The sequence below is a fragment of the Corylus avellana genome, chromosome 6 (genome assembly GCF_965113065.1).
Source record: "Corylus avellana chromosome 6, dhCorAvel1.hap1.2, whole genome shotgun sequence".
NCBI lineage: Eukaryota > Viridiplantae > Streptophyta > Magnoliopsida > Fagales > Betulaceae > Corylus > Corylus avellana.
Window position 1 is genome coordinate 4194087 of NC_142495.1, and position 22105 is coordinate 4216191.

General features: G+C 35.2%; 2 protein-coding genes across 4 annotated transcripts; one reads left to right on the forward strand and one right to left on the reverse strand.

Annotated features, from left to right (window-relative positions):
• Positions 1-1402: 1402 nt before the first annotated feature.
• On the forward strand, positions 1403-12425 carry LOC132186870 (mitochondrial Rho GTPase 1). Of its 3 annotated transcripts, none has more exons than XM_088517343.1 (16): positions 1403-1431; positions 1519-1625; positions 1788-2013; positions 2744-2876; positions 3485-3634; positions 4102-4278; positions 4458-4709; positions 5612-5701; positions 5878-5933; positions 7005-7086; positions 7369-7580; positions 7679-7748; positions 8371-8483; positions 10495-10645; positions 11615-11801; positions 12129-12425. In XM_088517343.1, exons 3-16 carry the CDS (start codon positions 1796-1798, stop codon positions 12143-12145), a joined length of 1908 nt encoding a protein of 635 aa, XP_088373469.1. In that variant the 5' UTR covers positions 1403-1431; positions 1519-1625; positions 1788-1795; the 3' UTR covers positions 12146-12425. The 3 variants fall into 3 exon arrangements, with proteins under 3 accessions (XP_088373469.1, XP_059456958.2, XP_088373468.1); XM_059600975.2 differs by having other exon boundaries at positions 1519-1620; XM_088517342.1 differs by lacking the exon at positions 1403-1431 and having other exon boundaries at positions 1466-1620.
• A 2614-nt stretch (positions 12426-15039) lies between these two features.
• Positions 15040-19411, reverse strand: LOC132186874 (Ssu72-like family protein). Its single transcript, XM_059600982.2, has 4 exons — positions 19107-19411; positions 18171-18316; positions 15620-15738; positions 15040-15534 (listed from the first exon to the last, which is right to left on the reverse strand). Exons 1-4 carry the CDS (start codon positions 19319-19321, stop codon positions 15433-15435), a joined length of 582 nt encoding a protein of 193 aa, XP_059456965.1. The 5' UTR covers positions 19322-19411; the 3' UTR covers positions 15040-15432.
• Between the last annotated feature and the right edge of the window lie 2694 nt (positions 19412-22105).

Below are 22105 nucleotides of genomic sequence, written 5' to 3' on the forward strand. Positions count from 1 at the left end.
AGCGGCTCATTTAGCAACCGAGTGTGCTCGAAAATTGGCACATTTATAGACCTTAAAAGTGGTCCAAAACGGAATAGAAGAGAGCTGATGATGACAGTCACTAATGATTGGAGCACACAAAGATTGAAGAGGTAGCCTTGGTTGAGAGCTAGAATGGTGAGGAGGGAGTCACCTTCAAACAAGATGGAAGAGTAGCCATGGGACAAAACCAGTAAGATACCAAGGAGGGCCACAACAGCTTCACCAAAAGAGGCACCCTAGTTTACACGATTATCTCATGTACTCCTTAATATTGGATTTATTGGTTCACACTTCACATGATGATCGATCTCTCGTTGTGTATCATACGAAGCATACTCGTATTTTTTTATTGGTGTATGTCAATGAATTAATTGTGTCAACACGAGCACAACCCTACTTCATCTCTGTGGATAACAGCCAAAAAGAGTTATAAGGGGTCTCAAGAAATCAATTAATTATGGTTTACATTATACTAAGGTCCTATTGCTATTTGTGCTTATTGTGATTCGGATTGGGCATACAATTCATATGACAAGCGTTTTACCAATGGATTTGGAATTTTTATGGACTCAAACTTGATTTATTAGTCTGCCAATAAATAATTTATAGAAGTAAAAAGGCGGTTACGGTCAGCGATTATTAGCTAAAACCGTTACTCATAACTGCTTAGACGATTAGTAAAATCTATTAATTGTCTCCGCTAACCACCAGTTAACCACCTAGGTATTTAACAGGCGGTTAGTGGTTAGTAGAGCTACTAACAGTTTTTTAAAAGAAAATAAAAAAATAAAAAAATAAAAACCAAAACAATGTCGTGGTAATAACTAATACGATAATATCATATTAAAATATACGACATCATTTTTAAATTTTAATACATTTTTATATATATTTAAAATTTTAAACACAAAAACTACATTATATATATATATATATATATATATATATATATTAGCATTTAGCAGTTTTGAAAAAACCTAAAAGCTAACCGTAAACGCTTAGGCGATTAGTGATTTATCTTAACTGCCTTCAAAAGTAGTTAGTGATTAGTGTGATTCACCCCTAACAATTTGTAGTTGCACAATCCAACACTTAAAAAGGCAAAATACTGGTAAATTGTGTTAGGTTTTAGTTATTAGCTCATTTAAGTGATCAAACAATGAGTCGTAAAAACACCCACCTGTTTTAGTTTTAAAGTCGACTTCAAGAATCTTATCCAACACGAGAGCACTGTCAGCTGGACCGCCATCTAGACGTCCTGATGTGGCTTTTAGAGTGATATTCCCGGAGCCACGTCAGCAAGCGTTTTTGGAGCTTGAAAGGTTTTCAAACAAGAAAAAAGATTTCCCGCTTTTTCTTACGAGTACAACGCAGTCAGAATGTCAGATACCAAAATCTCGTGCCCACCAAGTAACTAGCAGTCTACCAGAGTCGCCTATAAATACCAGCCGGTGCGATCATAACCGTAAACTGTTTTGTTTTTTTCTGTTTCTTTAGGTTGATAGTTTCGCTCAGTCTGAAGCTTCGTCGCGCTTGGATTTCCCAAACGATAGCTAGGGTTTTCAGACGGCTTCTTCAAGCTCCATCAGAACAGATAAGGTAAGGTATCAATAATCTTCACCCCCAGAGTCCTCGTTTATTTACCTCCGCGCCATCACCTCCCTCACACTCTTCAACCTCCTCAAACACTGGGATTTTTGTTTTTATTTTCCCTAATCTTCCTCTCTACTCATTCCTTACTATTCACGTTTTGTTTTGCTTTGCAGAGTCTTCAATGGCGAAAGTTTCAGCTAGTGGTACGAACCCTTACACCAAGACAGGGATACGAATAGTGGTTGCTGGCGACCGAGGCACCGGGAAATCGAGCCTAATTGCAACGGTGGAAGCCAAGAAATTCATAACAAATGTGCCGCCGGTGTTGCCGCCAACTAGGCTGCCCGATAATTTCTTCTCCGACTTTGTGCCTATCACGATCATCGACACTTCGTCTCGGTATGCTCTGTTTGGTTTATGAGAAAGTGTAGAAAAAGAGAAGAAAAGAAAGGTGTTATCATAGGTGTTGATTGTAAATGTTGCCTTATATCATTGTGTGAGATTCAGTTTATTCTTGCTTTATTCGAAACCACTGTATGGTTGCTGAGAAGAAAGGAAATACATACCGAGGCCAATGCTGACTTGAGGCCTTTGGACCTTTCTTTTAAAGCGTTGGCCGTAGGAGGAAATACACTTTTATTTGTTTATGATTCAGGAGAGAATGTGAAATTGGGTGGGTTTGAATGGGTAAAAATCTAAGTGGTAGTTATTTCATTGTTTGGTCACCGAGAAAACTAGAATTGAGTCCTAATCAACTTTTGGGCTTAAGCTAGAGTTTGGAGTTGCGAAGAGGCTTTGAGGCATTTTACAAAGTGGAAATCTCGTGGGCTTCCTAATGGAACCATCCGTTTTCTGAAAACAAATAACATAGAGTATGGGAGTCAAAATTTTACTTGATGAATTTTTCTTTTTTCGGAGGCACAGTTTTATTGCTGACAAAATGCAGAAAAGAAAATTTAGTAGGGTTCTGAATTGTTATATAAGCCATAAGAAAACTATAGCTTCTATTTGACTGTTCCTGGTACAATTAGCTTGTTGGAAGCAGAAAAAACGTAGAAGTTTCAGCTTCTTGCACTAATTTTTCCAGTTTAATATTGAATTTTGATTTTTTCCTGTTTTTCTCAATCAGTGTAGTGGATGATTATAAAGTTGCTGAAGAATTGAAGCAGGCTGATGCAGTTGTGTTTACTTATGCGTGTGATGAGCCTTCAACGCTTGATCGATTGAGTACTTTCTGGCTTCCAAAACTCTGCAAACTAGAGGTCTCTATCCTTCATTAACATTCAGTTTTCATTTTCCTTCTGTAAACGTTGATTCATGGAAAATACACGCAGGGACATTTTTCATTTTTAAAGTAAGACATGCTCTTATGGAAATCTTAAGGCTCTGATGTTTTGGCCTTAAATGTTTTTTGATGTAAAATATTTTCATAAAAATGTTTTCTTGGAAAACTAATGGGTTTTCAGTGTTTAGTTGACACCATAAAATTGATGATGAAAAAAAATGTCATTGTTTGGTTCACACTAAAATGATTCTGAAAACTACTATTTGTTCAAAAATCTATTTACACACCAAAACACACTCGACACAAAATCAGTAAAAACAAAAAGCTTACCAAACAATAAAAGAGAACACAAAACACAACCATATAAACTGCATCCCACACAATCCACCTCTCTCCCTGTGTGTATTTTTGTGTGATTCCACCACATTTTTTAGTTGCCATGGATTTTCACGTCTATGGCGTCTCAAAGGTCGTGTCCCTATGGATTTCTTGTTTTCTGGGTGTTTGGAATTTGTTTCCCTTAGCAATACATGGGGCCACCATGACTTTGACTCTATTTTTATGTCGCGTGAAATCTGTGAGCAGGTGAAAGTCCCGGTTATAGTGGTAGGTTGTAAGCTGGATTTGAAAGATGAGAACCAGAATGTGAGCCTGGAGCGGGTGATGTCTCCAATAACGGAACAATTTCGGGAGATTGACACTGGCATTGAATGTTCGGCACTTAAACTACGACGGGTATTGTTTATTGGTGCACTTTTCTGTCTGTCTTTGTTTACTCTTTTAATGAATTTTTACCTGTGTTGTTGAATTCCTCTGTGGTCATGCTGTCAAATCTTTTACTATATCCTAGGTAGCACTGCACGTTTGTTTTTATTGTTAGAGACACAGTAGTAGAGCCTCATTATGTTTGAATTCCAACACTTATCACCATATTCATGTTCAGTATTTGGTAAAACTTTGGGGTCTTCAGGCAGCTATAATTTGTTGTGTGAAACAAAAATACTTGTTGAAACATAAGTTTTCCACTGAGCAACTTACTCATGGATATAAATATAATACTATACTGAAATGATGCGCACATACTATTTTCTGATTTTCTTGGATTTTTTTTTTTTTTTTTTTTTTTGAGTTTACTGAAATAATTTGATTCTTGCATTTTCCTTCTAATTTTGAGTTTACTGTTGAAATGTTTTTATTTGTAGATCCCTGAAGTTTTCTACTGTGCACAAAAAGCTGTGCTTAATCCAACAGGCCCACTACTTAATCACAAAACACTGGTTTTGAGGCCCAGATGTGTTCGAGCCTTGAAGCGGATATTTATTCTTTGTGACCATGATAGGGATGGTGCCCTCAGTGATGCAGAGTTGAATGATTTTCAGGTTTCTTTTGCTTCCATGTTTGCGACTTTTGTCCTGAATTGTGTTTTATGTCCAAATATGCTGTTCCTGACGATTCAGGAATGATCTGGTAATACTTGCTAATAACAAGTTTCTCATCTATCAAATCATGGTATTTTCTACTGAAGATATATGATGGATCTAATAATACTTGTATACAGGTCAAATGTATGAATTCTCCATTACAACCTTCTGAAATAGTAGGTGTTAAGTGCGTTGTGGCAGAACAACTGCCTGAAGGAGTCGATGAATGTGGGCTTACTTTGATGGGCTTCCTCTTTCTTCATACACTATTCATAAAAAATGGGCAAACTGATGCAATGTGGACTGTGCTAAGAACATTTGGATACAATAATGATATCAAACTTGCAGAGGATCTCATCCCATCGTCTTTCAAACGAGCTCCTGATCAGGTAATATAACGTTGGGGGAAATTACAATCATTATAATAGCAATGGCTTTGCTTGAAATGATAAATGATTTATTATATGCTGAAATCATCTATTTATTTAAGGGAAGTGAAGGGAAGGTAGTTAAGTTTTCAATTATATAGAAAGAAAAAAAGTTCTTACTCAACTCAACTAAGCCGTAATCCCTACTACAATTTGCTAGAACAAAATGAATTTCTGAGAAGTGGTAGAACCCCATCAAACATGTATTCTTGCAGGTGGTGCCAATGTGAACCTTTATATGCATGTTGATTGATAAGTATATGTGAAACCTTATGTTAACTTAATAATTGCAGCAACGTTGTGTAATTTCTAGGGATGGATTTTAGCTGTCACTATGCTAGTGCTGTTCATTAAACGTTTTTATGCACTAGACCCTTTTTTAGGAATATGATTTGTCTGTCTGTTTTCATAGTTGTAGATGGCAGAACTTGGTGTTATCCTTCTTTCTGGTGATGTCAAATGTTTGGCCTGGCTTCAGCTGGGGCTGGGCTTCAAATCATGCTATGATGCATGCAGTCAGTTTGACCTTGAGTTCTCTGCATTTTAAATTGTATACTAGGATCCTACTTGGAAAAACTTTTGGAGGCTTGGGCTTGCTTTAGACCTATTTTAGCTTGCTTCTGAGTTGTTTCCCACCATGATCTCCCCTCATCTGCATGGAGTTTGAAGTTCTTTAAACACAACTCAATTCAGATTTGATATATAACATAATCTCTTTCTCTCACGCACAAACATATCATGTAATAATATACAAATCTTATATTTCCCCAACCCATTCAAAACCCTGCAAATGAAACTGTTGCATTTTTCTGAGTCATACAATGTTTGTTTAAAATGCTTACTGTTGGTTCTCATCTGTGTAGAGTGTGGAGCTGACAAATGAAGCCATTGAGTACCTGAGGGGAATTGTTGAATTGGAATTGCATAATAGCAATACTCTTTGTGTTACTCGTGTATGTGTTCTTCTTTGCTCTATGAGTACTTGATTTCCAATTCTGTTGTTAATAAGCTTGTAATGTAATTTCTGTAATCAGTATTACTATGATAGACTACAATTATTCAAATAGCTAAATAGTTTACCAACTTCTTACCTCTTAAAATCATGATCAATATTTGTTTTGCCTAGTAGGATGGGGAGCTGGGATCTCATGAAATTGACGATATATTTTCTACTGCTGCAGAGAGGTATTTTTTTTTTCTCATTAATATCTTTTAATATTATTTGGCTTGTTTTACTTTGTTACTTTGTCACAACTCTTATGTTTCTTTACTGTGAGAAATCCTGTTCACCTTCATGTTCACTTGATCAATCTGATGGCTTTCCATCCTTTGGTTTTTGTTTATCAAGAGGTTCAGCATGATAATCCTCATCAATTTCGCTACCAATGCATCTTATGGCAATTTTAAGTCATTATTGGTCATAGTAGCTTCACAATGTTTAAAAATGGGTAAAGTAGTTAACTTATCTTTTCATGGCTTGGTTACTTGTTGAAGTGATGCTACATGGCTAACATATATGTAAGATGCATTATTCATTAACATGCACAGGCAGACAATCGGGTGTCTGTTGCGTCGAAAATGTATTTTAGCATCTTTTGTTTAATCTTTTTAAAATTGTTTTATGGAAATTTCAAAATTGCACAAATATTTAGTATTTTTGAATTTTGTTGTATCAATATATTAATGTTTGGAACCTGGTTGCTGCGGAGCTATTTTCTTTTTGGCCAGAAGGTAAGAAAGTTTTTTATTTATTTTTGATAACGTGGAGTTGTTTTAAATTTTAAATTTTTTATTTTCTGTTTGTTATTATATGTTTTTATTTGCGTCTACTTGTCTTTTAAAAGCTTTTTGGTGAAAATCTAATTATTTGGTTTCCATTGTAAATATAGGCCTCTTCTCAATACTTATTATTTTATGGTGCTCTCTTCCTGTTGCTTCTCTTCTTTTGTAATTATTAGTTGGGCATTCTTCAGTCTCTCTTTGAATCTGCTACAAAGTTGACATGGATATGTCCGTGCATCTTATCTATGTGACACATTCCCCCCCCCCCCCCCTTCTTCCCGTCTTCTCATCCTCGTTTGCTCCTCCTCGAGACGCTTGTGAGGTTTTGTAATATTTAATGGGATTTTTGGTCCATGATTAAGTATTTAATTTATTTATTTTATGAACTAGAATGATTAGCCGCAAAAGCTTTTGGATGAACTAGAATGATTAGCCGCAAAAGCGTTTGGATGTTTGACATACTTCTTTTGCCAGTCCTTGGGAGAGAGAGCCATACTTGGATGCTGCACGGACAAATGCATTTGGAGGGTTCTCTCTTGATGGATTTTTGTCAATGGTATGCGTTTCAGTCTTTCTTTTGCCCTTTTTTTTAATAAAAAAATATATATATATATTATGAGTGGGGGTTTGGAATTTTTTAAATCAATCTACCAACTATTTATGATCTCAATCTGGCTATCTTACCCATTTATTAATATTTAAAGTTTTGCACTTATGCCATACATACATTTTTCAGTTCTTAAAACGTTTATGAATATACAATCTTCTTAAACAATAGCTATTCTTCTTTTCTCTGGTAACCTATGCTTAAGTTTGTTAGAAATATGTGTGGTTTCAGTGGGCCTTTATGACACTTCTAGACCCAGCTTTGAGCATGGAGAATATGATATACCTCAACTATCCTGGTGATCCTTCATCTGCATTCCGTGTGACTAGAAAAAGGCATTTGGATCGCAAGAAGCAACAGACAGACAGAAATGTTTTCCAGTGTTTTGTTTTTGGACCCAAGAAGGCTGGAAAGTCTGCACTGTTGAATTCTTTTCTTGGAAGGTATTCCAAGTCATCCTTTTAAATCTAATACTTCTCATTAATTTAGTTTTTGTGACGAAGTAATATAACATTTGTTGTTGATGAATTGTGAAATGCAGGCCTTTTTCTGATAAATATACTTCAACCATTGAAGATCATTATGCGGTGAACGTTGTAGATCAACCTATTGTGAGTGTTATTCCATCACGCATCTTGAAATTCCTGTTGAGCACGCGCTATGCATGGGCATTGGTCTTATCAAATAAAATCTATGCTAATACTTGCTGTGCATTCTGTAGAAGTTGCAATAAGGTTTTGTCCTTGTGTAGATGCATTCGAACCTAGATTTTGAGTTATGGTAAGCCATAATTTGTTTGCTTTAACTATTTGAATCTGTGTGTGGAATTAACTCTTCCCGATGGTGACTCTTGGTCTGTCCATTTTTATAGGTAGCATGTAACTTTCCTGTAAGCTTTTTAGAGGGCAACAGAATAGCAAGTTTAAGAGAATTTCTGTAGCTTCAATTAATTTATGACTGATTCGTGGATTACATTTCACAAAGAAACCTTTTCTTTGTTTCTTGAGGCAGGGGCGACATGAAGTCATTGGTTTTGTCTCTATGCAATCTTCATATCTGATTGGAATTTGTGGTTTAGTTTATCACTAGATGGAAATTTTTTCCACTTATCTTATGCTTGTTCTTTCTTTTGCATAAATCAAAATGCTGTACGTACGTCCCAGTTACTGTAATTGTTAATCTTGTCATATCCCACCCCTTTGTCTGAGTATTTGTTTGTTATTTTCTTCGCAGGGAACAAAAAAGACCCTTGTATTGAGAGAGATACCTGAAGACGGAGTGAGTAAAATGCTTTTAGATAAAGAATCTTTGGCTGCTTGTGACGTAGCAGTGTTTGTTCATGACAGGTGAATAACAGACTCTTATAGTTGTTGTATTTAAGTATAGCACAAATCACAATAACATTCGTTTGTTAAATTAGTGCTTAACTTTCTCACTTTCCAAATTCAGCTGTTTCTTCTCTAATTTGGTTTGGCTTTTCCGAACTTGATATTTCAATATAATGCCATATATTAATACTAGCCTATAACTTAAGCTATGCATGTGGTGTTTTATTTTTATATAAGGAGTTGAAATAACATTAAAATGCAAATGGTGCAATTCATGTACATAAGAAATATAAAAGAGAAACACCTAACTAAAAAGAAAATAAACAGTAAAAAAAATCATGTAAAGAAAGCACATTAGGAAAGTCTAAAGCACCTGCCCACTGGTAAAGAGTATTAAAAAAGAAAAACTTTAAATCCACCACTGTCCTCTTGTGGTCTTCAAAACACCAATAATTTCTTTCCCTATAAGTATAGGCAACCTGTTTTGAGACAAATCAAGAAACTGGACTTCCCATTCCGGAGAAATAAGAAATCTATCTATTCTTGACCAAGAAGGGGGATCCTGCTTGTTTGACAACGTAAAAGACCCTCCTACAAGGGTATCCATGAGTCATTGGTCAAAGCTAAAGTCAGGGAACTCCATCATAGCAGGAAAAAAACTAACTTCACCCAATCTTTCACTAGGAAATTGAGTGACATTAAAGTCTCCCCCAATGCACCACAGAATGATCCACCAACTAATCAGGCCAGCCAATTCTTCATATAAAAACCTTTTATCACAATCAGAATTAGGCCCATATACACCCGCAAAAGCCCTAGAAAAACCATCAACGACATTTAGAAACGAGCAGCCAACTGTAAACTCCCCACACACTCCTCAATTTTCTCCACAACCCTCCTATCCCACATAAGCAAGATACCACCGAAGGCCACTCTAGAAGATGAATAACACTAGTCCAAGTGTTGACGACCCTAGAAACTACGCACAACACAACTGGAAATAAACTCTAATTTAGTTTCCTGCAAACAAATAATATACTCCTTCCACTGTCTTGAGCAAGTTTTCGACTTAGGCATTTAACTCCTTTCAACTCTCTCACATTCCATGATAACAGCTTGGGCTTCATAAAGAACCAATCAAAACCCTCCCTTTGCCTCTGCCACGACTAGCGCTACCACCTTTTGTGTCATAGTTGATGGAACAAGATAATCTTGTCTACTTATTAACAAAATTGGAATAAGAAGCCAGCTGCTTTTGGGAATGACTCGCGTCAGTGGCCATAAACAAGGCCATAAGTTCCTCTTCAAAACCCGCAAATGAAATCCCCACAATGTGACAAACTTCTTTCACAGTCTGTAGCACCCAGGATAAATATTTAGCTCTTGCTCTTTTCTTATTAACAGACTGGAGACATGATTTCAAAGGAATGGGCTCCTCCTTAGAAAACACTTCCATTTCCAAGCAAGATGGAGATTCATTAACAAAGAATTATTCCTATCCACATCACCCACTTCACACCCATCATCCTCTTCAAAGCAATTCCTTTCCCCTTATCTAAATTGCCTCTGCCTCTGTGACCCAAGAGAGCTAAAGGCTCATCTGAGCCAACCACTCAGCTGAGTTGGGAAGGATTGTCAATCTTTTCTTGGAAACTAGAAACAATAGTAACATAAAAAATAAAAAATTGCTTACTTTCTTTCTCTTTCTTTCCATTTCTTTAACATTTCTCAGCACCCAAACAGATATATGAATGTGAAAATAAATTGAGAAAGACTATATGCGGATTTGCTTCATTATAATTAAATTTTAAAACTCTTTTAGATTGTAACATTTCTCTGCATTCTGGGCTCATGCATGCGTGTGGGTTCTGACCGTCACTTTGGAAGCTACTAACTATTGACAAATGAACTTAAGATTTCTTTAAATACACACACACACACACACACACATATATATATACTTGTACTATTTTCACAGTTGCATTTGTATGTAGGAGTTTCTGAGGATTGATACATTTTACTTTCACAGTTCTAATGCGTTATCATGGGAGAGAGCAACTGAGTTGCTGGTAGAAGTTGCTAGCCATGGTAAAGATACTGGTTTTGAGGTTCCTTGCCTCATTGTGGCAGCTAAAGATGATCTGTACTCATTTCCCATGGCCAGACTTAATTCTACTAGGGTACTTATCTTTTCCAGTGACTAGAATATCCTTCATGTTCTATTATGCAAGCTCCATTATCTGCAAAAATTATTTTTAGTATGTTTAGTTGTTTGCTTGCTCTGAACATAATGGCTTCGATAGTCCGAACATAATGGCTTCGATAGTCGGCTCGTTGGTGTTCCAGTGCTTGTTCATGTAGGTTGTTTCTCCCTGGTGGTAATAATAATATTAAATTTGCTAGACAAACTCTTTAATACAAATTGATTAGTATTAGTTACATCTTGCAACTTTACATCCATGGACAAGATTTTTCCCAATTCTAAATTTGGAACAAAAATATTACAAAGTTTACATGACAGATATGACTAAAGACAAGATCACTAAACAATAAACAAAATTAACACTCCAAAGTCCAGTGAATGGGTCCATATAATTACATTCCAGTGTTTGTTCACTAGTAAAATCTGCCTTCTGATTTTTCTGGTAGTTTGGCAGGAAAAATTGGTTAGACAAGTTAGCTGAATGGTGAAGTTCCAAAACTTGGACAAGGTAGCCTAAATCCTACATTTTGGAAAAAGTACCAATCGTAATATAAAAAAAATAAAATAAAATAAAATTGATTGAACAAACTTCATAAATCTATTAGAGTGATATTAGTTTCAAGTTGCAACTTGAGATTCTTGGACAACATTTTCCCTAGTTCAGGCATCCTATGGCTTTGGTTGAAAAATGACATCTAAATATTTAGATATGTTCCACGTGTTTTTGTGCACAACTATGAAAATACATGTACTTAAAGGACTGTTAAATCTTTTGCTTCATGTTATGATCGAGGTGATGATTGTGAGGGTAAGATTGTTTTCAGCTGACCTTTAATTCTTTACATGACAGTATTTTGTTAATCGTATTGTTATATTGTATATAATAATAGCATCTCTTTCGCCCTAAATTGTCTTGCATATTACCAATGCAATTTTGCTTTTGTAGGTTAGTGAGGACATGGGAATAGAGGCTCCCATACCTATCAGTACAAAGTTTGGCGATCTCAATAATGTATTTCTTAGGATTGTCAGTGCTGCAGAACACCCTCATTTGAGCATTCCTCAAACTGACGCCGGAAGAAGCCTCGAGCAATACCAGAAACTTATAGACCGCACAGTTGTGGACTTTTCGGGTATGTTATGTTGATCTTTTTTGTTTATAGAAGTCCTTGAATCTGTTGGCTTCTTGTTTCTAATGGATTGTCATTTTTACTACGACAATAACTAATATCTAATTTTTACAACCTCAAAATACAAAGATTATTCCCTGGTAAATCACATAGAGATCCTTGATTTTTTGAGTTGGATTTTGTCATGGTATCATAGAAAGGCTATTGTTGACCTACAAGAAGATTAATTCTGGCAAACCTATATCTAGTGCTGTAACATTCTTATACATGATTACAATTTAGTCCCATTAGCGTTCTTTATGGGTTGTTAATCCTAGTTGTATCTTGCAGATTGTGTGATGGTGTGAACTTCACATGTGGGTATCAGATCATTGAAAGTGAACTGTGCATTGGGCGCAGCATCATACTATTACTGGTGCAGCTTTTGCGTTCTGCCTATATGTCTAAAACTGTATATATCTGGCCAGGCTTGTAAATCTGGGAGATGGGAGACTGATATATGAGCCATCTTTGTTTTTTGGGGGATCACTTTGTTAGGGGCTTATTGCTTTTCCAATTTTTAGAACTAGAGTATTAAGAGTAAAAAGACTACTGAAAGAAATACATATACGCACTTCAGGTGTCATTTCAGCCAATAGATGAGAAACATTTTCTAAGATTTGTGTTTTCCAAAGCTTTGTGTTTTTGGCTTACCGAATGAAAGCCTTGTGCATACAGTCGCATTTATGTTTCCTTTCACCCACTGGGCATGTGCATTTATTTGGATTTCCTTATCATATTTTTTGAAATTATTGCAAAGTCATATGCCCCATATATTGGGGTCACATGGATATCTTGTTGGGCTACACCCAATAAACACATTTAGTTTAAACATTTTTTTTTTCCTAAGCACAATTAGTTGAAACTTGAAAGATAGTCCACTACCGTATTCAATGTGTCACATAACTTGATCAAAGAAAAAAAAAAAGTCAGCTTCTTTTACGTTTTTTTTTTTTTTTTTTCTTTCTTTTTTAAAGCGTGATTTTGGTTGGTAGCTAGCCACTGAATGCTCTTTAAAAGTCAATAATAGCCTTTGTTTGCAAAACAAGCGTGACCCATGTTCAAAAGTCAGCCACACAGATTGGCTTACCAAAAATTATTATAATTTAAATTCCTCGATAAGTTGGCCCATCGTCTCCCTTATTGGTGCTTACTTTTTTTGGATTATTAATTTTATCCTGCATGAAGACCGTTTTATTGTATTTTCAAATTTAATTAGTTTATACATGTCATAAGTTTTTTTTTTTTTTTTCTTTTGAGAGAGAAAACGAGCGTATCTTGTTATAAAACAACTTAAGCATAGTGCTCTACAGAACGATATCAAAAATACAAAAGGGAATTATTTCACCAACTTCTTCTACCCACGCGCATATCCAATGTGCTCGCTATCATCCCAACTCACTGTCACCGCCCTCCTCACACCATTTTGTCCACAACGCACGGGCGCGTGGGTCCCACTCGCCAGAGCGTGTCTCCCACGCGCCGTCCAGTGAGTTTCGTCCTCTGTGTTGTGGCTGCTGCTGCTTCTTAGTGGTTGTTTTGCTGTGTTTTGTTTATTTCTTATGTATTTCTGTTGTTTTTTTGTTGTGGGTTATTGTCTCCTTGTGCTGTATTGGTTAGATCCAGATGCAGAGACTTTTATAACCGAATTTGTGTTGGTTCATCTCTCTTCTACCGTCCCTGATTCAGACTTTGACAGTGCATCTTCAGCTTCATCCTCTTTCCTGTTGATGTTGATGGTTCTAAGTTGGGGCTCAAATTGATGGTTTTGGTCTGTTGTTGAGAAGCTCATCCCATTTTCGTTTTTAGGATTACCCATTCTCTCTTCCTTTTGAATTAAGAATGAGAAAAGTCATTCCCTGCAACCCTTTTTTTTTTTTTAAAAAAAAAAAAAAATTCCAATAACAAGGTTTTTGAGAGGTGAGGCCGGTCGGCTATGATCACCTGGGGTGCCGGCAATGAGGGCAAAAAGGACGAGGAAGATGACAATGACATGGAGGGGCTAAGAAGGTCAATGAGATGCAAACCAGAGTAAGTGATGATGTTGCTTCCTCCATCGTGGGTTACACATAATGAACTGGATGTGTTTTACAAAGATGTCTTTCAATGGTGTTGTGAAATGACAATCCAAGAGAGATTATTACATGGAAGATTTTCTCGTACCATATAGCATGTTTAAGATGCACCAAGGAAAAAGGAAGACTTTTTCTTGCTTCCTAACTTGTTTGTGTTTGAAGCATGTAATGCCATGTAATGCCCAGGTAATCGCCAAAGAAATTAGTCACTGTTTAGACCAATACCAATCAACATTCTTCTATTTTCTTTTTGTTTTATTGGCAAAGTTGTGTTTTGTCTCAAACAACAATGCTAATCCTAGGGGATCTTTAATCATTTGAGGTCTTTCACGAAGTCTATGCAAATTCCCTATAATTACCTATCCCAATTGCAATAGAAACATAGCATACAATTGAGAGAGGCTCTGAAAAGGACCACGCACTTGGGCAGACTCCTTATAATCACCTTTGTCTGCTTTAACTACAGTAACACATCAGCTTTGTTTGATGAGGCTCAATATGTTAGAATAATGCTACTATTCACCAGGGGCGGACCCAGGATTTATATTATGAAGGGACAAACTTACCTGAATATATAACCACATAAATACATATAGATCTCTTTATATGTGTAATTGTGTATATTTATCTAAAATAAATATAGATAAGTTTCAAATTTAATTTCATAGTAAATTGTAAGTTATTATTGCATACAAAAGTTATGTTTAAAAAATAAATAAATAAATAAAATAAAAAGATCTATAGGATTAAAAAAAGAAGTACATTTAGTGTGAACTTTTTCTTCTAACGAGATCACTTGGAGCTCCCATAAACACTAAAGTCAAGCCAACATAATGTTGCGAATTGAAAGTCACTAATTAAATTGGGGCATTTTCAATTTTTTAAAGCTGAAAGAAGGGGCAAAACTAAAAGAAATTTTTAAAAGGGGGCAAAAATATAATTTTGGAGGGACAAAACTAAAAGAAATTTTTGAAAAAATGAGCAAAAATATAATTTTGTAGGAATAAATTTATAAAAAATTATATTTTAATAACATTTTCAAAATGTTTGGCATATGCATGCTTCCACCCCTGCTCTTCACACACAAACATATTTATCACACCCATGTCACACCAGTTGACATGACATTCAACATAAATTGCTATATCAGCTTGTAATAGGGGTGAAAAGGCCATTGCTGTTAGCAGTTAGTGGCTAAAACCGCTAACCACAACTACCTAGGCAGTTATTAACCGCCTCCGCTAACCGCTAGGCAGTTAACCGTCCGGTTAACGGTTAACCGCATCCGAATAACTGCTTTTTTACTAACCGCTTTTTTTGGGCTTTTTTTTTTTGCCGGTTTTGGGCTCACTTTTTTTTTTGCTACATAACCTCTAATGAACAGGCAGCAGTACAAGATCAGAAACTTCTAAGTTTCATGCGACACAGAACTAATCTTCCATTGAAAATGGAAAAATTGGAGGTTAAAAAGATTTGGTGAGGGTAGAATTCTATTAGTGTATTCTTATTTCTTGATGTCTTCAATAGAAGGAAATGCTATACAATAGCTTCCGCCGATGCTGTTTCTCAAAATCAGCCACTATATCATCAATCGAGTCTTCCCATGATTCTGCAACTTCAATCTGTGTATACAAAATACCCTTAGAAAGCTTATCATTATATATAACAAACTATATATAACTAGCATAAAACATGGCAGATACAGACCTGTTGGCACAGATCTAAAGTAAGCCGAGCTCCTATGGCCGCCTCCTCGTGGTTATCTTTTACCTCCAAGTTGATCACTAGTACAGGTTTCATAAGAACATGATCCCGGTTGTGAAGATCTGCAAATTGTTACATGGTGATCAGACAGGCGTAAGAAGAAGAATTATTCACAGGAGCTAACATGTGTCTTTGTAGGTATCCAAATTTACCCTACTCTTAACAGTAGAAGCAAACTCTTTCATTCTGAACTCAAGAATTCGGAATAAATCAAATCTCTCTCACTCTAAAAAAATTAGCATTTGAACAATCTCTATATCAATAAAATAAACTGGAATAAAAGTGTGGTGTATACCATTACTCAAATCGATAGGGTAGTACTATCACCAATAGTTTTTTAGGGCTTGGACTAAAAGTTCAAAGTTCCACTCAAAATCTATATGATTCTTTGTATGATTATAACTAAATTCCAGCACAAAGGATTAATGAAAGTAACATTCTCCAAATCACATAATGATATTCTCTTTTTACTTTTAGTAGGCTACACCAGGGTGACTACCCCACTCCAAACTCCCCCTCCCACAGGTTATACCTCCCTTTTTACTTTTCACTTTAATAGAAACACAATATGCTGGTTCTTGGTAACGACTTCATAAGCTGTCAAAATTGAATGTAAACATGGTGGTTTTTGTTGCTCTTTTGAAAGAGAGACGCTTCAACAAAAAAGCCATTGAAATATAGATTAAATAATTTGACGCCACAAATTAATAAATTTGATGCAGAGAATGAGCAGATCAATAACAAGCAAGATTTTTTTTTTTTGATAAGTAATAACAAGCAAGATTTAAAACCAGAATATATTAGAAGTTAAAGTTGAAAATCGATACAGGGCCTATGTCTTGTCTAGTTAGTACTGAGTCTTATTTTCAAGTTCCTTTTTGTTAATAGGCCAACAGTTCTGTCTAATTGTTCTCAAGTTCAGATTTCTGTACATGAGCAGCAGTAGGGGTCCATGGATCTTATTTGGATCTACACATGTTCTTGGACTTCCCTTCTTTTTTTTTTCCAGTCTTCACTAGTTTTAAATTGGTTTTGGTAATCAAAAGATTCCAAATTCCATACTTCGGAACTCAAACTATTAGAATGAGGAGTGCCACAGACCTATATGAATCTATGCAACTCTACTCGCACAATGAGAGCAAGTTTTAGAGAACTTCTCTAGCAATCTATGGCGATTGAGGATTGTGTGACACAATTTTAAATTTGCTGTGATTCATAGGGAGTCTAGGCCTGATGCCCACAAGGCCAATCTAATTCCCTGGAATTTACTTTCTTCCTCTCTTTCTCTTCTTCTCTGAAATTTAAATCTGCTGTGAGTATAAAATTTGAACATTATAAACCTTCCATTTTCTACCCTAGCCTCTTTTTGCCTGAAGCCTTCAATCCTAACAACCAAAACTCATAAATTAATTGCAGTCAGGAAATTCCTGCTACATCCCTTTTCTGTGACTTACCAGCCTTTAACGTTGAGCCTAAACTGTAAATCTATTCTTCTACACTTCAAAACTCAAAACAAAATTTTTCCAAGACATCAGTCAGTCATGCAACAAATCCAAGGAAACTGTACTTGGAGTCAGTTTGGGAGGGCTGAAGCATCTTCATAATATGAGAGATTGCAACTGATTTGAGAAATAGCCCAAGCAGCTTCACAAGATTGGCAGAAAGCTAAAGCAAAATTAGCTTACTTAAGAAGATACTAGCTTCTACTTTTTAAAAGCTGAAGTACCCCTGAAAAAGCCCTAACCATAATGAGGCTTTAATCTGTAAACCATCCTGCATCAATTTGGTAGCAGAGCAATCCATCCTACATCAACAAGTTTCTGATATCTTAATCTGCGTGCTTCATAATCAATGGAGTCAGCACATTAGCACATAATCTTGTTTTATCTATGGAATTATATGCTTCTTTAGTGATAAAATTTCTAAGACAGAGACTCATAACCAAAAAATTCAATACACTTGTGTACAGGCTGATTTGGCAACTTATTAGACAAAGGAAAAGAAAGGTCTTCTACAAGTCCCACACTGGACAATTCATCAAACAATTACTAGATTGGAACCTCAAAATTTCAGTAACAAGACATAAAGATTCACAATTTCCTTTCTACAAAATTTTCCAACCCAAGAAATACAACTTAACAAATCATTCTAGCTGCATTTTAATTTTTTTACATCTGCAATAGAGATCAAACTGATTACATTCAAATACGCCTCCGAATTTGAAAGTTGAGATTAACTTGCTAGCTTTATCACATTGTCTTTGTTCTACAGTATAGCAACATTGAGTCTTATACAAATATACTCAAGGAAGACGATAACAATTACAGCTGCAATCAATATTCCGACAAGTCAGAAATAAAGGCCAGAAAACAGAAAACAAAACAAAAACAATTGGGGAAGCAGTAGACAATGTTATAATCATCTCATCCTTTCCATTATCATATCATTCATCCATATGATGCAAGTACCAAAATGGGAAAGGGAATATACCAACCTTCAACGACCATATCGAAAACCTTTTCTTCAAATGAAAATACCACATCAAAGGAACCATCAGCAGCATTCTCTTGCCAGCGCTGAGGAGCCAATTTGACTGCTGAATTTCTTTTAAGCATAGGCAAAATGCCATTACGCTTGTAGCTGTACACTTATCAAGGATCCACTTTGTTTTACAAACATTAACATGATTTAGAATGCAGAATAAACGCATGCAGTTCAATTCTTTTGTCCTAGAACTCAAGCACTGTACTCAGAGCATTCTACAAATAAAAGCATTTGAATCAAAGCTAGAAAACAAGAAGTTATTAACAACTTTTGAGCTCTCATAAACATGTTACTGTGTCAAATCAAATAACGAATGAAAACTAACAGAGTAATTTTAACATGTTCTGTTCCTCTTCTTTTCTTTTTTTTTCATGAATAATCTAATTTAATCATATTCCACATAAAGTCCTGTAATTTTTCATCAAGTTCCAATGCCCATAGAGAAACAATAATTTATACTAATATTTCGCTTTCAACCTAATTTCTCACCGATAAAAAGGATTATTAAGAAAAGTTTCAATCCAAATTTCCATAATACCAATAGCTAGTCTTAATTTTTTCTCTTTGAATTCATAAAAGAAAAGAAAAAATCCCGAATTTGCATAAATTAAGGCCATTAACATTGTCAACAAGTTCTAATCAAAGTGTTGTAAAACCTAAAATGAGTAAAATTTCCACAAACTACCACATAATTAATCAAGCTCTGGTGAGAGTAAATTTAAAGCAAAAAAAAAAAGAATCACTAATTCCTTGAAATTATTCAATCTTTCAAAGCCTTACCAGCTGAGCACACAATACACAATCAAAATTTAACTTTCCATGATTTTCTTAGCAACCAAACAACGAGAGGGGAAATGAGGGAAACTGAAGAAGTTAAAGAGGATACAGCTCGGAGTCTTTGCGCCTGAGATCGTCGTACATCTGCTTGTACGGGGTACCGAAGTCGTAGACGTTGGGTTCTCTGAGGGAGGGTCCAGGGAGCTTTACGTGAGCCCCCGTCCCGTACGAAGACACCTCGAAGCCCTCCCTCTTGAGGAGCGAGTGCGCCTCCATGCTCCGGTTCTGGTTCGACGAGCACACCATGGCGTACCGAAATTTCATGCTGCTTCGTCTAGGGGTTCAACCTCTCACTCACCCAGGGTTCAAACCCGCTTTCAGATGGCTAGTTTGGGATGGCACGTGCAATGCACGTGCTTGTTCTGTTGTATATTACTATAGTTGTTAAAATTATAATTTATATATATATATATATGAGTCATGATTAGCAGCACGCGTCGTGCGTGGCACGCCCACGCACGACAGTGCAAAAAAAATTTTTTTTTTTTTTTTTTTTTAAAAAATTTTTTTTTTGCACGCGGCGTGCCATGCACGCCGCGTGCTGTCCATCTTTACCCAATATATATATATATATATATATAGGGGTGAAGATAAATACACGGCACGCCGGCAAATCTTTTTTATTTTTTTTGGTTAAAATATTAAAAAAAAAAAATTTTGCTGTCTGGCGTGCCTAGCACGAGGCGTGCTGTGAATCACAACCCTATACATAGAATAGATTTAATATCTAGATTATTGAACAAATATATATTGAATTTTCTAAATAAATAAATAAAGTAAAATTATCCAATTGAGTAAATATTATACCAAAAGAAAACAAAAGAGTTAATTTAGATATCACACATATATGTTGTATTTATTTTAAATCAAAGTATATATATATATATATATATATATATATATATATATAACATTCATGTTTATAGTGTTTATCTCAACCAAAATATAAATACATAAAATTGTAATTTCATCAAAGGTTTTTTTCATTATAATGCATCATTGAACTTGAAAAGCTATGAACTTTAGAGTAAACTATGTTGCCATGAATAACAAAACTTTAAAAGCATGCATTTTTTTAGAATTGGTCTCTATAATACAGAACTTAGACCTTGTTTGGTTTGCAAAATAAATATTCTATTAGGAAAATAAATAGGTATTACAGTGAATAGAAGAGGTTAAAATGAAATAATTATTCAAATTCTTTTTTTAAAACAACATACATGGTCTAACTGAAATTGAATCAAAATTACTAAAAACTCCTCACATTATTATTACCAGCTTGAAACACGTGCATTGTTTTTAAAAATGATAGGAATGAAAAAAAAAAATAATAGTAATAGTAACTAGTGGATGCATAAATGACAAGAAAAAAAAAATTAAAAAAAAAAAGGATGTCAAAGTAAGTCAAGGAAAAAATTTAACACTAGGATTACGGCCAGAACATAATCATAAAATATATATATATATATATATATATATATATATGAAGCAGCGGATGTACATATGAAGCAGAGGCCTTTAGAAAATGGCTGGAAAGTGGCCATGATACTTCACCCATGACAAATCTTAAGCTTGAACACTGCAATCTTGTTCCCAACCATGCTCTGCGTTCTGCCACTCAGGAGTGTTGGAACAAGCATTGAACCTTGACTCACACACATCAACATTTGCCTCAGACAATGAAGCAAGAAAGATTGACTTTGTAATTTGTAATTAAAACTCTCTCTTGTATAGAACAGAGAGGCTTGTATGTCTATATATAAAAAATCCTGTACATCAAATATTTTGGACAAGATTTTTCTACAAACTAGGTTATAGGAGGTTCCTACGACCCAGAATCTAAAAAGTGACATGTATTCCTTAGCATGTAATAAACATGTTTTTTTATAACATTAATAAAAAAGTATGTACTTCTCACGTGTTTTGAGTTACACCACACGGATAGCATAACAGCTATGCTTATAATTTGAATTGGAACTTGCACTGCTATTAATGCTATCTTGATTTGCTGATGTGAGCTATTTCTCTTGGCAATTGGTTATTGTCTTGATACTAAATAATAAATCAACATAATGTACGTACAGAAGCTTATGCATCACTTTTTTTTTTCTTTTTTTCTTTTTTTTAAAGCCTAGTTTTTTTTAAGCTATTAGTATCCTCGACGACAGATTTCATGATCATTTCCTGGGTATATCCATAGCTGCATGAAAAATAAATAAAAAAATATTGACTCAATAAACTTATTGAACGTTCTAGTTGTGCTTGGTCCTTCGAAGTTTCAAAGAAAATACACATGAGAACTTTAGCCTCTTATCCTACACACACAAGCTACCTTCATGGAATATTTGACCTGTAGCAAATGTATCCACAGTTAGGAAATCCCATGGAGATCTCCTTTTGGAAATTCAACGTTGTTTTTTTTAGGGTGATCCATTGGCAGCTGTTCTACAAGACTACAATCATCCATGACCATTGCGAAAATGTTGAGGATTTGTTTCATCAAGGTGAAGGAAAGAGTCGGTCTAACAATTATCTACGTATTATATTGACTTTTTCTCTTAATATTATTATATTTTTATTTTTGAAAGATAGTTTCTCAAAAAAGAAAAAGAAAATAGAGGCAGCTCAAAGAGGGACAATGCAAACATGGTTGCCCCGTTAAGCTTAGAAACAAAAACAAGGAAAAAAAAAAGTAAAGTCAAACAAGATGGCTGATAAAAACAAGAGAAGTTGAACGGGAAAAGAAGGCAAACATGAAACAGTTTCATCCAAAGAATGGAAGAGGAATTGAGAAATACCCTATTTCTCGTTACAATCTAGAACTCTGATGGTTGAATGATTTCTTTCGATAATTTGATTGGTAACAAACCAGGGGATTTTTTAAGTTTTAAGTTCGAAGGTGTTTAAGATTCTCTTCAAGAAAGATGAAGAGAACTTCTTTTCACTTATAAAAATCGTAGCCCATTAGACTTGTTTAAGTGGGGTAAGTCAACTAACAAGTAAAACTGATTGCGGCAACTTCAATCAATCGAAAGTCAAGTTCGATCA

Excerpts from the sequence above, each read along its gene's own strand:
- LOC132186874 (XM_059600982.2), bottom strand. The coding sequence starts at position 19,321 with ATGAAATTTCGGTACGCCATGGTGTGCTCGTCGAACCAGAACCGGAGC. Across the intron at positions 18,317-19,106 it reads AGGCGCAAAGACTCCGAGCT|CTACAAGCGTAATGGCATTT; the intron begins GTATCCTCTTTA and ends ATAAGTGTACAG. Across the intron at positions 15,739-18,170 it reads TTTCGATATGGTCGTTGAAG|ATCTTCACAACCGGGATCAT; the intron begins GTTGGTATATTC and ends AACAATTTGCAG.
- LOC132186870 (XM_088517343.1), top strand. The coding sequence starts at position 1,796 with ATGGCGAAAGTTTCAGCTAGTGGTACGAACCCTTACACCAAGACAGGG. Across the intron at positions 2,877-3,484 it reads CAAAACTCTGCAAACTAGAG|GTGAAAGTCCCGGTTATAGT; the intron begins GTCTCTATCCTT and ends ATCTGTGAGCAG. Across the intron at positions 3,635-4,101 it reads CGGCACTTAAACTACGACGG|ATCCCTGAAGTTTTCTACTG; the intron begins GTATTGTTTATT and ends TTTTATTTGTAG.